This window comes from Mizuhopecten yessoensis, unplaced genomic scaffold (genome assembly GCF_002113885.1).
Source record: "Mizuhopecten yessoensis strain PY_sf001 unplaced genomic scaffold, ASM211388v2 scaffold7507, whole genome shotgun sequence".
In the NCBI taxonomy this organism is placed as follows: Eukaryota; Metazoa; Mollusca; class Bivalvia; order Pectinida; family Pectinidae; genus Mizuhopecten; species Mizuhopecten yessoensis.
This window is the reverse complement of record NW_018407082.1, coordinates 894,837-912,358: the sequence shown is the minus strand read 5'-3', so window position 1 is coordinate 912,358 and position 17,522 is coordinate 894,837. Positions and strand designations below refer to the sequence as shown.

The 17,522-nt window shown below is 36.6% G+C and overlaps 1 protein-coding gene across 2 annotated transcripts in view; it reads right to left on the bottom strand.

The window, feature by feature from the left end:
* LOC110453784 (TSC22 domain family protein 1-like) overlaps positions 1-17,522 on the bottom strand; it is an 85,495-nt gene that overhangs the window by 12,011 nt on the left and 55,962 nt on the right. For both annotated transcript variants that reach the window (XM_021502932.1, XM_021502934.1), the window contains one exon: positions 6,108-6,153. In XM_021502932.1, coding sequence (XP_021358607.1) covers positions 6,108-6,153 — 46 coding nt within the window. The remainder of the gene's footprint in view (positions 1-6,107; positions 6,154-17,522) is intronic.

The window sequence follows — 17,522 nt, the reverse complement described above, 5'->3', positions numbered from 1 at the left end:
GGGGTAAAGTGTCCAGGTTGAGGGTTTTGTACGGTAAACATAGGGGTTAAAGTGTCCAGGTTGAGGGTTTTGTACGGTAAATATAGGGGGTAAAGTGTCCAGGTTGAGGGTTTTGTACGGTAAATATAGGGGGTAAAGTGTCCAGGTTGAGGGTTTTGTACGGTAAATATAGGGAGTAAAGTGTCCAGGTTGAGGGTTTTGTACGGTAAATATAGGGAGTAAAGTGTCCAGGTTGAGGGTTTTGTAAGGTAAATATAGGGGGTAAAGTGTCCAGGTTGAGGGTTTTGTACAGTAAACATAGGGGGTTAAGGGTCCAGGTTGAGGGTTTTGTACGGTAAATATAGGGGGTAAAGTTTCCAGGTTGAGGGTTTTGTATGGTAAATATAGAGGGTAAAGTGTCCAGGTTGAGGGTTTTGTATGGTAAATATAGTAGGTAAAATGTCCAGGTTGAGGGTTTTGGGATTTGGAGACAAGAAGTTTGGGGTTTGAGGGGTTGAGAAATAGAAATTGGTGGATGGGGGTAAATAGGTTGGAGGTGTTGGTGTTCAGAGTTGGGATATATTGACAGACTTGAAGATTAGATTGAGGAAACTTGTGTTGAAAGTTGCTAGATAGAAAAGCTGTAAAATTTGATGTTTTCAGATAGAGTAGCTGCAACATTGGCTGTTCCAGGGAGAACAGACTTAGAGATTTGAGGTTTGGAGACAGTCTGAAAGACTATGAGAGTTCAATATTCATTTGGTGGTAGGGAGACTGGGTGTTTACGGTGTTGATGGAAATTTGGAGAGTATAATAAGCAGGCCATAGGAGATTTCTATCCAATTCTAGCACACAGGTAAATTTGTCTGAGTATACCGCATCAGGTAAAAGTATAAATATTTTCCCCAGCTAAGACTGAACTAGTGATAGTAAACAAGGGCCATACAATAAAAAATGTATGCAACTCAGATACAAATGGGTTCCAAAACAAATTGGTCTATAGGCAACTGAACATATATGTCTACCATAAACACACTGGCCTAGTTCGGTACAAAAACAATTACTATGGGACCTATCAATATTGTAACAAGATAACTGGAAACAGACTACACAACACACCAATATCCTGATATCGTCATCAGGCATTGATTGTCAGTGAAACATCATACAATTTCTCCATAGAGTCCATGTAACAAAACAATGTATGTCTATTTAAAACTAAACCAATTCCATGCTTTTCCAATAATAGTTTCCCATTTTAAATCTGTTTTGTTTTGAAACAAACATTTTTTTAGTCCCGTTGTGAAGTTTTAATCAACATCCATCATCAATAAAGAACAAACACTATTGTCATAACTTTTGATGTCATCAAGGGCTTTCATCTCACAGCCTCCATCGCCATCAATAACTGATCGGATGAACCCTCTCTCCGTACCGTGAACTATATAAACATTACTTTGGTCCGATTAACACAGTAAACAATACCCTATAATGAATCTCTCCTGGGTAAACTCCCCCAATTTATTTCCAATGTTTTCCCGTCGCTTTTCCAACACAACCCATCTGTGTTCTTTATTGACTTGAGCTCTAGATGATCTTCTGCCAAATATTTTAATGGCAATCCTAATTTGGGTTGATCGGACTGTGAATTAGCCTGTCATTGGTAAACCCAATCGTCCACTTGTCTCTTGTTTACAGATGTCAGATCACTTAGCTTTCCACTTCCCCTGGCCATAGCTGGAGTCCATATTACAATGCTTATAATAGAATGGCTTAAAACTGATGAAACAGCTAGGGATTAAAAATAAATTACAATGAAAACCAGTGTGCACTATATTAAGCTAATTTATCAAGCCAGTTGATTTTAGGGAAACAAGTTTTTCTCCACTAAACTGTTTGTATCAGACATTCATGTGTTTCACAATCCAGCGAACACTTTATGCTGGGATCAAAGGTGGCGATCCTGATGATTCTACTGTGTGTGTATACATTTACTTATTGAAACTGTGGCAAAATCTATTTCAACAAAAACTTTATTTCTAACCTTTCATGTTGTCTGTCAGTAACTCTCCCTCAGAGATAACTTTTTGTTGTTAATCTCTGCCACAACTTTTACTTTTTTCAGGCAATAAATTGGAAATGATGCATTTCAAATAGAGGATGAAATGCTCGTCTTTTCTAAAAGGAAAAGGTTTTCCCTTGCCTGGTTGTAACCAAAGAAACTGTTCTGTGGTTTCGTGTATTTTTTTTGCGAGATCGAAAATGATGATCTGTGATGGCACATAAGATTCCACAACATCACATGCAGCCTTGTTTCATCAGTCGACTGTAAAACTGGGGCCTAGATATTTTCTTCAACGATACAGGATGAGTTGATATTATCAGTGATTAAAAGGTTTTTTCTTTACGTATCATCGGGCAAATTATCACAACAACCGATTTTTGTCAGACCGAGCACTGTGTCTGTCTATAAATAGCCGCAGTATGTAGTCTCCGGAGTAACAGATATAATCTTCGTCCATTTTGTTTCTAGAGCTAATGAGTACAGGCCAGTAGATTAGCTAGCTCAGTGGTTTGGGACCTGTAGTTGTATACAGAGATGCACCAGACATGTGTTATCAAAATTACATAATGTTATCAGATCATCCCTGGAGATGGGTACATAAATAACACAAAACACGATTTTTGTTACCCCCCCCCCCCACTTGAATTATTCTGTTAATGATTGTATAAGGAAATTCTTTTATGGTTCTAATGATTTTGACGATATAAAATTGCGAAACAATTTATAATTTATACAAAATACCCAACTTAACAGCATTTGTTATAAACAGCAGAACATTAGAAATTAAGTAGATGTGTTTTATTTTAACATATTTTCTATCTTTCATTCAAATAATTGTTCTATGCAAATTTGTTTATTGTGGCCTGTGGTTTGGTTTGTATTTTATATCCTATTAACAGCTATGGTCATTTATGGACGTGCCAGATTTTGGTGGCGGAGTACCTGGTGACTGCCCCACGTAGGTCTCGAACCCGCGACCCAGTGGTGGCAGGCTAGTGGTAGCAGAATGTCAGACGCCTTAACCACTGTGGTTTGACGCATGTGTACTTCATATACATGTAGAAGAATGTTTTTGACAGATAGTCAATTGCAAATAAAAGTAAGCTATAACCAAAAAAATCCATATCACTTGTACTAATACCTGTACTTTTTACACCGTTATCAAATTTGAAACATGTAATGTGGCTTTTGCCCTGTAAAAATAGACTCGCAGATAACTTGTTTAACATATGAGCTACATACAGATAGCAGTTTTAATGGCCTCAAAAACTTGTAGCTGTGTTATATAAATAAACAAGACTTTATCTCCCCCCCACCCCCCTAGCTTTTCTAACATTGACAAAATGTGGGTTTTAAACTGATAATACTTTAGAGGGCATATGTATATTAATAAGTAGACCACAATGTTTTTTCTTGATGTTTCCTCAGTCTACGTTGTCACTGCCAAAACCACAAGTGATAAGCGTAATGAAAACAAATACTTTAATGTTTGGGGGTTACGATTACAAACGATATCTAAATGGGAATTCATGGCTCCAAGTATTTTCTGAATTGTATGTATAGCTTTAAACCACAAGATGCTCCAAGGAATTACATCTTCTGTTATATACGCCCCTTTGATATTTTACAGTCTGAATCTCTTTTGATTGTATTTCAAACACTGCTAAAGCTTAGAATAGTTTTGATGCAAGGTGCAGGCTTTGAGTTATTGTATTAACTAGGAAATTAGGAAAACAATAAAATTATGGGGACTGAACTTTTCTAATCTTGTTTGAAGAAAATTTCTTTCAAATATTAACTTGAATTTGGAGGTATTCGACTCCTTATGTGGTTCAATTTGACCATAGTTCTTGTGCACAATATTTATTCCATTAGCATCATGAGTGATGCTGTTTTTACTGTTTCTGTGTCAAACATACCCTTGATCAGGTTCTCTAACAAGACACACAGCGCACATGTTACACAAAAACATATGGTTCTCGCTACAGAATGTGGTTGCCTTATCAACTACCTGTGGCAGTACATCGCTACCTGACAGAGCGCAAGGTGCCCGCTGTCAGCCTAAATCATCCCTGATAGCTCATCACAATGTATTAGTCCTATTTGTCTCACCAGCTTGACAGCACTGTCATACTTACTGAGTATGGTAACTTTTAGCAAAAGCTTTTCCCTGCAGAACAGAGCATTTTCAGTATTTCTTATTGGAAGTACATTCTGTTAAACTTGTTGATATCTTGTGAAATATGGTTGACTTTTTATATATTTGAATTGAATATGTATTGGTCTAAATTGTCCCCCTGTTTTAGCCGAACACAAGCCTTTGATAACACTTGATGTCTTGTGAATTTTACTTTCGTATTATAACTTTGTTTGCCAATGATTGTATACGCGGCTTTGAAATTAAGATTTCTGAGGAATTTGCACAAGGCTTCAACAGTGTTTCATTGATTTTACTCCAAACATTTGTTTTGTAAACAAATAATGCAACCACTGAATGTCATTTAAATAATAGACCTCATAATGAAGGTGAACTTTTCTTAGGACAAACGTCTAAAAAATTGGCCCCATATGTAGGAAGATAAAATGGTAAAATTGTCTAATAGGTTTCATATTGATATGTCTGACGTTGTCAGCGACAACGACTCAGGCTGACAACGACTTGTTCACAGGCTTTACTTGTCCACGATTCTCATCCCCCAATAAACATCCTAACCCACTAGTTAAGACGCCCCCCATATTGTAGAGAAAACATCAAAACAGGCACATGTGGTCCCACTTCTCAGCTAGTGTTTGATAATATACACATATCAAAACAACATGATGCAAGTCTGGGGCTCAAGGTTGCAACTTTTAGTGGCCATAATTCTCAGTAATTACTACTGCATCATTATATAGGTAATCCAGCTTTCAACAGGATTAGATGGCATTGCTGATATACCTAGTTTTAAGACATGCTTGGGATCTAGGGAACAAAGCCAGAAATCCTTTAGAGCCCTATCACCAAGTATCTGCATGCATACTCTTTATTCTTTTCATGGAGTTGCATCATGAATTGACCTTTTTGTTTAAGATACTAAAACAAACTTTCCGTTGCACACACAAATGGCAGATTTTATAGTATTTCAGTACTTTGCTAATTTTACTGTCCTATTATAAAATGAATTTCTGTAACAGGAAACTTTGTAGCAACATATTTTTTTTGAAAAACAAAATAAGCATAAAATAAAACATGAAAGGTAATCAATTTTTTCAGTAAAACGTTTGTGAGATATGTTTTTTTGCTCAAATTGGGACACTTTTTGATTCAAGTGTATGCAATAAACAGAGCACAATAGCAACATAATCTACTTATATGTATGGATTTTGCATATTCCAACTTATATCTGCTTACCAACATATTGATCCTACAAAATTACAGAAGTCATTGAAATCATTGCTGATAACCGTCAGCTTTTTGATTTTTTTTTACCTGAATCACGCTGGATCTGATTGGTGGATCTGGTATTCTACAACCTACATTCCGTGACCTAAATAAGTCTGTATGCGTACGCACTGAGCCAAGGATGACACATTGTGATGAATATATTGACAATCTACATATCAACTGTTACACCATGCATACCGAACAGTTAACACGGAGTTAACAAAATCGTTATAATGAACCAGGTCTAAATGCTTCAATAACTTTTCAAGGCATGCTATTCCAGGTGTAAGTTATTCATCTACTTATATTATAGAGATTTACATCATAAAGTGTTTAAGTATACTTTCACAACACTGAAGTGTTATAATGTTTTGTCCGGCGGATTGAAAGAAAATTTATTGAGAAGGGAGATAACTCAATATAAAATAGGTCATTCAAATAGTTTAACATTCTCAAACCCAGTTTCCAAGTAAAAAGAAAGCAGACTCAAAAGGCAGATGACTAAAACTTGAACAAGCTACTCAAGAGCTGTAGTGTTTAAAACACCTTCAGAGGAAAATTGGTTGACAAGGGAGTTAACTCAAAATAAAATGGGGCAAAGATTTGCGAGGCCAGAAGATTGTGCCAAGATGTACTTACCATAGCTTGTTCTATCTTGTTGTCAATGGCGACCGTACTTGACCCACTGAAAAAGATAAAAGTAATAATTTTGGTGAGCAGGTGGACATTTGTGACAGGTGTGAGTAAAAGAGACGACAGCTTGTCCATCACCCTACTGTATATGGTAAGGTAGCTCAAGCCTTAGGCACTTCACTTGTCACCTAAATGGGAAAGAAACGTAATAATCTGCAGTGAAACTGGAGGTCATGTGAGGTGACCATATTTCCTGCCAACCGGCCATGTTCTAGGCTAGATCTGTCGCTGTGAAAGTGGCAAATGTGGCGCAAAGATGAAGCAAGTTAATTGAGTATGCAACAAATAGCTAACAATTTTTTTATTTTTTTTTAGATTGGTCTTAATGCTAAACAAATACACTATCAAAAGTCATGTTCTGAAATGTTTCAACTTGCACATCTTCTTCATTGAACATATTGGATCTTGTTGAATGATAATGGATGCACAAAAAAGCTAATATTCCCTAATTTCATATTTTAAAATAAATTCATCAATTTGATCAATTATCTCTTTATAATAGATTTAGAATACAAAATTGGCAAGTCATTACCTATGTGATTGAAATAATTCAATAACTATTACAGAGCATGCATCTACTAGGAATAGCAAGGTTGTGTACTTAAAACACTTTGCACTTGAAAGCCCCAATCTTTTTGGTCCCATCACCTTTACCTAGCTAACCTATCACAATTGTTATACATTTCCATTTAAAATTGGCCCAAAGCATTCGGGTGCTGCTTAGGAGAATTCTATAGCAGGTTTAATACATCTCAAAATCACCCTGCACTGTGTACAGGTAGGTAGTCATTACTGTCTATACAGATAATATTGTTTCCCCTCATAAAAATAATCCCACATTTCAAGGTATTTCTGCAATACACAAATACATAGAAAGGCCATTATAACAGAAAATGTTTTCCTCTTGTTAATTTTCCTTACCATTTACAAAGCAATTATCATCCTTAATTGATTCAATAGGATGCTGTAATTGTTTCCAATGAACAAAACACAACATAAAACTGCCATGAAATTATACATTTATTACTCTTCTCTCCATTGTGGGCTGATTTAATGGTGTGCTTTGTAGGAAGCAGCTATAGGGACTTCATGTTTACAAGTTCACGCACTTAAAAAACCTTAGACCACCTAATGTTTAAATAAAGTTTTCAAGACAATAAATACTCAATAATTAAAAAAAAAGGTTCTGCATCCAAAACTCTACAATTTTGTTATTTTATGTCTAAAATTAACTGATCTTATACAAAAAAAATATTTCATTTTTCTATGCATCACTTATTATTTTTTGTTCTATAGACAAAGTCACAAGCACAGTGCTTTATCTTTGAACCCAATTAAGGAGATTAATAACTGGTTAACATATAACGTGTTACCTTGGATGGTAAACCATGACTTGATCACGTGAAGGCTTTTTTTGTGGAGTTCTTATACACAAGTATTAAAACATGTAACATAAGAATGCCTGAATGTGTTTACTGAACAGATCAGCTGTTATATTTAAGCATGTGGGTATCAGCTGATTGGATTTTGAATATCAATACAAACTTTAAGCTAGCTATTGGTTGTATAGGATTTGAGGAGGGGTGAGGGAGGGGGGTGCTGTGTCATGTGTTATGGTGTAAACAGTATACATAAGTTACCAGAAGGTGAACAAGTCAGTACAGTAGAGTCAATAAGTGTAACCCTGACCTGCCTATGTAACAGGCACGATGTTACTATCTATGGCCATTGGAGCATGGGTTTATATCATTGGGTGTAAACAATATAATCCAAGGCCAAGGTCAATTGGCCTGCCTGGCTGGAGAGGTGAGCGACCCCTAGTCTGGATCCCTCCTCCTCTCTATTGTAATACACCACTATAGGGTGTTTGACCGTAAGTAGGGGTCAATGGTAATCAGGGGGTCAGTAACCCATCCAGCTCCTATTGAATGAGATGTAACAGGTTTGTTTACATAACATCATGTGTTTAACAGTACAAGGTCATCAACAGCCTTCTCCATTGATAAGGATAGCTAAGACATATGGTAGCTGACAAATGCCTTCCCTAACCTTTCTCTGTGTATGTCCCTTAATTATCCCTCCATCCATGGAAAAAAAACCTACATGTATAACCATAATAGATTTCAAATCAACAATTAATTACTTGCTTTCTGATGAACGGGTTGGGTGGGGTGGGAAGCTGCTGTTGCTGATAATGATAAGGAGTTTATTATAAAGAATCAACTGGTGCTCTATCTGTATTAGGATTAATGGCAGTGGGACAGAGGTTTCTCCATCTGATCAACACCAGGCAGAGGCCTATCAAATCAAATCTCACTAAAACCAATAATTACTGACAGAGCTGTAAAACAACAGAAAGCAATAGAGCCTTGTCAATAAAGAGACAGCTAACGAGGGTTCATGCACTGTAAATATCCCCCCTCCCCCATAGCCTCCCCCCTCCCTTTTGTGCGAGTGTCCTACTAAACCTATCAATACCAGTCCCATTAATGCTTATAGATGGCCTTGGACATGTACACTAAGTTTACACTGAGAGTCCTGTACAGGTCAGCTACCTCAGCAATGGGTCTAGGATCAACAGTACATTCCTGTTTTTGAAGTGACTGACCTTCTGGGTTCAGGCCAAACTTTGTCAACACCAAGAGAAGACAATCTGCCTTGAACTTGGTGTGTCCTTGACCTTGGCACAATCTAGTGTATAATGACCTTGAAAACATGTACAAGTCACTTATTATGGTGTGTCTATGTACTTTATCTGGGACACATCAACATGTTGAACTTTGTGTGTATGCTCTATCTATCATAACTGATTATTTATATACACCACAGACTTTATATCAACATCCTTATCTGACACCGAGTTCATCAAAATGCATAAACTTATAATAACTTAAATGCATATCATCCTAACTTTGTCTTCCCTGTATAATAAAGACATTAAATTCATCAAACATCTAGTACAATATGTATAGCTCCGTTTACCTTTAGCATAAGGCAACCCTTCCCGCTGCTGAATGTGCATATTTTTAGAAGTTAGGTGCTTTTAAGAGTCAGAAAACAGTGCAGTCTGCTAAATGCGTATTATATTTTAATCGTTACTGCCATATAAGATGATTTAGTACCTGGAATATATAAACATGACCAGCCACATAACATTACTTTCTGTCAGCTATTAAGGGAAACAATCGTCTCTACGTATGTCTTTAAGGTGCAGCATACATGATTCACGTGCAACACATGTCCAACTCTGCTCTAAAAAAACACCAAGATGATATATTCAGTTTCCCGAGGAAATTAATGACTGAATGTGTGGAAAATTTTGCTTCTAGCGCGACAAAGAAAGGTTAATAACTTCAGTTTTATTCATGCATGAAAACCAAACTCTCATCTATTTCAGCGGAAACCAGGAGCAATTAATTGTTGCGGTCTGATGTCAGGTCTGCAGGTTCTGTCGAAATAATTTTCCATTTATTCTCAAATATTCCAACACGTTCCTTTACCTCTGGTGGAAATATACTGCGACGGACAACAGTTAATCAATGCTAACTGCTGCCAATAATGGTTATGGAAAGTGGAACTAATCTGAACCAATCAACATCTGCTGCAGTGGTGGTCAATCAGAGGCATTTCGACTGGTCATTAGTGACCAGTATCTCAATGGTCAGTGTGGTCAATAAAATCTGTCCCCAGACATTTAAATCTTGAAAAGCAATTTTTAGAGAGACGATATACATACTGTATAAATTGGCTTCAATTGTTGCATGTCATTTCTTTCCCGTAAAAACAATATTGTCTTTAGATTTAAGTACTTATGTGTGCGATGTCCATTGACAATACCTTTTATTTGTTGGACATGAAAGGCAATAAGTTTTCATGTCCAACACAAAAAGGTATTTATTGAGTAAATATATTTGTGTCAAAAGACCTTGGAAATATACAATGGTTATTGGGTTTAAAACCAGGGTCTATATAAACTGGAGTGAACCTAAGGAGGACCTTAGTTTGACCTTACAGAAACAACAAGTGCAGCCTTATCTAGTGTATATCACCCAGGACACACAGATCTAATAGCTAGTTAAGTAATAGATCTATTTACTTGAAACAGCCCAGGAGTATACAGAAGATTGATCGGAGGATGCCTTCTAGACATGGTAGAATATTAACTCGATAGTTTTCAGTAGCAGGCCAAGAACAATTCTGTTATATCTATCTAAAATGCACAATAACACTCTTTCCTAAGAATTTTATGAAAGTGCTGAACCAAATCCTGTAAACACTTTTTATTATCTAAAACTGGAGACTTTTAGCTGTATGCAGTTTTTGACCGTAGTAAATTTGTGTATACCAGCTGAACATTAAAGGTCATTTGATAAAATGTTTAGGGTAGCATTGCTTGGCATGTGGGAGACTTGTGAAGTGAACACAACCCTAACATTGTATTTGGTCTGTTATCACCCGTTCCCTTCTGTCCTCCAAACCCGTCTCCTTTACCTTCACTTGTCCTTCAAACCGCCACAACCAGTCAAACATTAATGCACGCTTCCAGGACATGAACCTATTTTACAATCTTTATAACAAATTTGTGCCAAATACAAATTGCTTCTCTAAAACTTTTGCAGTCAAAATAATTGCAGCTCTTAACTTTTATTACTGGTAAATCTGTAAGTCAATGTGATATGTCCAAACTGACTTTCCATGTCTGTACAACAGTTACTGTAGTATGCAAACATTCATTAAAAGTATGGTTAAAATATCACCTGCAAAATGTAATAACTTTAGATCCGACCTTAATAATACAGATTTTCAAGCAGTTTCAATTTTCTACCATATATAGAAGAGTGATCAAGATCTAGGGTTGGAACAGCTAGTTTAGGGTGTGTAAGGTTTAATAAGCTCATTCTGGCATTGATACGACCTGTATTGTAGTTTGAATGCTGACATAACTGTGCTTGGAATATATTATACAGTAATTAAATACGACAGGATCAGTATTATGTGTTACACTTGAGAGGCCTTTGAACCCCAATGCGACCAAGAAATTATATTGTACCAGAGTATTAAAATTGACCATGGCCTGGAATAAAAGTCCTTACAGGAAATCATCACAGGTTATTGATCTAATTCAATTGACATGGAGATTTTGAAAGAAAACCTTCTGGCTTTTAAACTTAATATATATTTACAAGGAGCAACAGTTCATGCACCATTTATAATTTAAAATTTGATATTGTGCCAACTTTTGTGCTGTTGAACCCTGCAGTTTCATGAATGTTACTTCAGAAAAATAGTCTATGGGATAAAATTGTGACCTCCCTGATTGAAAATGAAATGGCAACATCATTTACATGTTTATTTACCACATACTCTACCAAATTATAAACCCAAAGGACTAGAGCCAGACTGGGTAGCTTGTCCAGTCCAACACCTATTGATCTGCTCCATCTTTACCTGTCTAGGTGCAGCAAGTTCAGTATCACTTACATTTTGTTACATAAACACTCGGCTTTTCTGTGAAGAAATATCAGATTTAAGAAATCTTGAAACTTTAAAAACTATAAAAATATTCATATTTCAAAATATGTTAAGCGAAAAAAATAAAATAATAATTTATATTTGAATAAAATTTACCTAGATGTAATTGAAACAATTGAAAAGAAGTGTTTTCCCCCCCATAAATTCTCTCATGGTCGTCTATGTGTGAATGTAATGTATACATTATGTGGGCACGCCCATGGTTTGGTGTCAAGGTCACAGATGTTGTTAGAGAAGGCGCTGTGCAGCGCCACACATGTTGGGGAGGGGGAGGAGGACAACAACAGGAAATTTCTCATTACATCAACAGTTGTGTACTGGCTACATGTATTTACTGAGGAGGAGCTGCCTGCCAACTCCCTGGCCATCCAGTACCAGTGTTCATGTATGAAGGGCCAGAACCACACAATGTGCTTGAAAAAGAGAGGCACAAAAGAGGAACAAATATTTTAAAAGAAATCTGCATGATTTTGAATAAATTACATAAAACTGCTAGCTATTCATGATCTGTAGATATCTGTATTGTGCAATTCCCTTTACAAAGAAAATATAAGGGCACAAAAAAAGATGATCAACGTGATTGTGAATATCGCAGTTTACACTAATATAATTTCTGCACAGAATCTTTACAGTTTACACCTTCATGACAGGTCGAGTGTTTGTCAAGTCAGTAGCACTGTAGCCATATATCACAATATTGACATAGTAAAATCATACTGCAATACTTCAAAGAAGTTACCCAATAATAAATCACTTGATATTTTATTTCATGGCTAACTATCTGGATTCTTGACATTATTTGATCAATTTCAACAACAGTATACCGAGTAAGTTTTGCCCAGTCAAACTTTTGGCTCTCGCCAGAATAATGCATATTCTCAATTAACATTATTACTAAGCATATTAAAATGTTTACTAATGTTCGCTGTAATGATAAATTCTCCCTCATTAGGGTGATTTTTCCAGTAGCACTTAAGGTGTACTGCAGTAAATTTCCAGACATTTCATTGTCCTTAAAACCGAGGTAGTGAAACAGACTTTATGCCTGAAGTACAACTGAGAATTGAAGTTTAATTTACTTTTAAGCTTTCATCTGTTCCTATGAGTATCTGAAATACAAGGTTTAATTCAGACTGTCAGCGCAATCTGCCAGATACAGTGTCTCAAAATCTATAGTGACCCTGAGTCCAATCTCCATTCAAACACATTCCACAAACATGTACATGTGGTCAAGGGGTGGCCCTGACCTCATATCAACCCTGGTCACTCAGTGGTCAGATTGATCTAATACACACAATGACTTGTTGACTGCTACGGGCCAAACACCAACATCATGATCTATCTATTAGCTAAGAACATACAAGTTTGATAACTTTTTGAACTCGTCCTTGATATCCTTTCCAACATAGAAATGTCCACTGACCACACACTTACTGGTGGTCAAGGTGAGTCTAGGTCGTGGTGTCGTATCAAGGCTGGTCACTCAGTGGTCAAACTAATCTAACTTTTCAAATAAACCTTTATCTTGTTTTGAACAACAGAATGATATTTATCGTGTCGACAAACATCTTTATGACAGACGACATTGAACTTCCAGTCAGACAAGCACATCAATCACCTTGAGCATATCAATCATTACATAGACTGAAATATGTAAATTTATACAACTATTCATCGCTAATAAAGCAGTTTCAAAACTGAGCAATTTCACGATTTTGTCTTTTAACTGTGGAAGCATCTGCATTTTTGAGTAGGTTTGTTTTTAATATATATATACAATCGGAAAATCTTTTTACCACATTGCTTGATGGCAGCTTGCAATTCTGATAACATTTATTGCTCACTTGGGGAAATAAAACGTCTCAGACCTCCCTGAATAAAGGCAACCAGTGTTGAGCTTTGTCTGAGGAAGCTTATACATCTGAATGTGTTTTCACAGAATAGCTAGCTTAGAACATTGCAATTTTTTTCCATTTACTAAATTTGTAAGCAACAAAATAATAATGGAATTCTGATTTACAGGATGAAATAATGTTGATCAACATTCGTAAAATATTGGAAAGCTGTGCAAGGGTGTTTAATCCTCCAGTATTTGTGTCCCTAAATATCATTTTAAAATTTAACTTAAAACAAAGTACATTGGTTTGCTGCACATCTGATCACCTGTTAACGGCTAGGTGTGTCCCACTATCAATCATTAATAGATCACAGGTACACAGCCATCTATGTAACCAGGTACGCCAGACAGATTTAACATAAATTTAAATATCGACTAACTTTGTTTGTCAGTGATGGGGCTTGCTGATGCTGTTGCAGTGCTTTACATATTCTGAATTCACACAGAAAGAAATCAATATGCATACTTTTTGTTTCATTCTCTAAATTATTTTTATGTGTACTTTGTACAAAATATGGTTAATTAATAGATGGAAACAACGAAAACAATGCAGTTGCAGCTCCATCACCACCTGTGTTATATAACCTGAGAGTGTTTTTATATATTATGTATAGATAACCGAGTGCCTCAAATACCCCGATACATATTTCTGGAAGTACAATGCCAATGACATATTTCTGGAAGTACAATGCCAATGACTATGTCAATACCAAGTTCAAACATGGAACCTTTGGATTTCAGACAGATGCGTATGCTCTAACCAAAAGATCCCAAGCTACATGCACGGACACCTGGTGACTCTGTCCAATTGTCCTGAATGACCACACAATGACCTCGTACTTGTTTTATATATAGTATACTATAAATCACTGTAACCATTAAGGTCAACTGTTGACCTACTGTAGAGAAGGTAAGGAATTCTTGACCACCGTTCATTGTTCTAAGATATACTATTAATTCATATAAGACATCACTATAATTGGCCTAGGTTTCCTAAATTATACTGTACAGGTGCATAATACAACCGAAGTTACTCATTAATCATTCTACTATGCTCCGACAATGTTCCCAAAATAAATCAGGTTTACACCTATTCATAATAGGTGACAGGGCATCTCCATCTCCTCTAAGTGTAGTCCCTATTTATTGGACAGGTACCACTGTATAACATAGAATGGGTCACTGCATGTGTATCTGGAGAAAAATGAGCACCAAGAATTAATGTCAGTTGTACACCACATGGAGACTTGTCTATGCTATGAATAATGTATTGGACCAAAGTAGTGCCCTACCCCTTATTAGAGCTTCTCTTTTTTCCCTGTCAACAGTCCATCCCGGCCCCATCATTGTGTATTTCAGGGCTACACCCTATATTTCCCTAGCTACACCATCACTGTGGACACCCTATATTTCCCTAGCTACACCATCACTGCAGACACCCTATATTTCCCTAGCTACACCATCACTGCGGACACCCTATATTTCCCTAGCTACACCATCACTTCAGACACGCTATATTTCCCTAGCTACACCATCACTGTGGACACCCTATATTTCCCTAGCTACACCATCACTGCGGACACCGTATATTTCCCTAGCTACACCATCACAGCGGCCATTATTACAGAATGGCCTGTAAATCATCTGAATAGAAGTTGTAAATAGATACAGACGTCCAGCTTTAAGTACTGACAGTGTTCGATTGTACCACAGATCAATGAATAGGACATTAACTTCATCAGAATCACCCTATACTTGTGACAGCAAACAGAAAATCTACTTAATTGATTTCTCCCGTGGCAATATTAAGACCGAAATTTTTATATTTAGTCCCCCACATTGAATACACAAAAATCAATTGTTGTGTCATTGTAATCACAACAAAAGGCAATATCTATGACTTAGAATTGACACCCCCGCTAATTCTGTGTCCAATCTGTACCAGGGACACTACCAAGTCGGCCGTAGCATTTGTATTATTACATGTGTATAGCCAGGTGTGAAAATGTATAGGTGTTGATATTAGCGACTGTGGAAAAATACCAGATACAGGTTGGAACAGTGTGTGAAAGCAGACGGAAAAATACCCCCAGTGTCATTATTAAAGTCCTAATCGAACAGTGTATAGTATTGAACACCCAAGCCGTGTTTTACGTCAGGATCAAACTTATTCATACGTCATAAGTATAGTTTACATTTGGGTGTTGGCGTTCTAGAGCATTCCACAATTTTCCGTTGGCTACAGGTGTGTGCAGTCGCATGCTTGGCTACTATTGATTATTGTATGAGCAGTGTAACATGAATTCCTGGCTTGTATGGAAGTGTTTTAAGTGTAAACAAACATACAGCTTGGTCTTTCTTCCCGTATTGATCTAAATGATCTAAACACGGGATGGAACTCAAAATTGTTATTTTCTATCTTTGACCTTTTCTTCTGTTCACATTTTTCATTCTTCTTCAATGTGATCATATGCAAAATATTTCCTCACTAAATGTCACTTTGAATTTCCATTTCAATAAAGCAGCTATACCCCCCCCCCAACATACACAAACTTGTTACTCACAAATCATATCTTTATTATAAACAAACACTTGATGAAACCCAGTTCTCCCAGTTAACTATATTTAGCCTACTGGCTACAGTAATTATGATAACACCGTCCTGTAGGCGGATACTACCCTTATAGCTGTATCCAAAACAAAACCTGTAGATCCTGTATCTGAGATATGTATTATCTATAAACACCCATAATACTAACCTAGATAACCAAAATACATTCAACGATGATGTAATGTTACCGAGAAATCTTAGCCTACGCACCAGAAAAACCAGATCATTGTGAATACACATAGGGTGTTACTGTATCGACTACGAGGGTAACAATGACACTAGGCTAAGAATAATTCTCATTTCTCATTTGTAATATTTTTTACGCTGCAATGTTTAACATATTAATTGATACAATTTATTACATCATTCATGATTAATAGTGAGGACCAAGTGAACCAGGAAGTTTATTATTATCACACATCATAGGCGTTGTCTGTATAGGAAACCCCCTAAGTACTTCCCTGAAATATCGACATGACATCATAACTATAAAAATAACTTTCTCGTTGATATCTGGGGCTTTAAAATTCGGCTAATACGCACCTTAATTTCATACCCTGCATTTAAATTATAAGCAGATTATGCAATATATTTGTATCATAAGTTTATTAGTCTGCAATGCATATGTATGGAAAGATTCTGTTGTTATACATATGAAATGGATTTGTATATTTCTGGAAGGTTATGACTTGGCCCTCCTTGACACATACTGGTACTTAATCCTGGTTAAACCCTGATTTGGGCAAAGTACCCTTTCTGTCTGCGAGAGGAATTATGGAGGGTGTCACAGGTATTAACCAGTGTGGCGAGGGTGTTGCCAAATCTTAATATTATCAGGAGTATAATTTGCATCACAGAATGATTCAACATCTTGCACAGGTAGCCACTTATAATAAATTAATTACGTATCCAGGGAGGCACGGAAACTTTGTCACAAGGGCATCACATAATTTCTCTACACATATCACAAAGGTACCTATAGACGCTTACCAGAAGTTTTTGACACAGTTGAAGACAGACAATACAGGGTCCACCTCCGTCGTCTTCGTTGACTGAATGTCCACATATTGAAACACAGGGTTTGGTGATGATAAGGGTGTATCCATGCTCAGTAACATTGTCATGGAGCACATAGCTGAATTTATAAAAGTCTGTCAGATAATTGTTCTTCTATCTAAACTGAAATCTGGATACAGTAATTAAATTGATTCCAGAATCCTTTTTGGTTGTTGTCGAGATGCTTGCTGTTCGTGTCAGCCCTAACACCGCACTTGGAAGAACCCAGTCATGTTTAGAACACCAGCTATTCACCAACAAATCA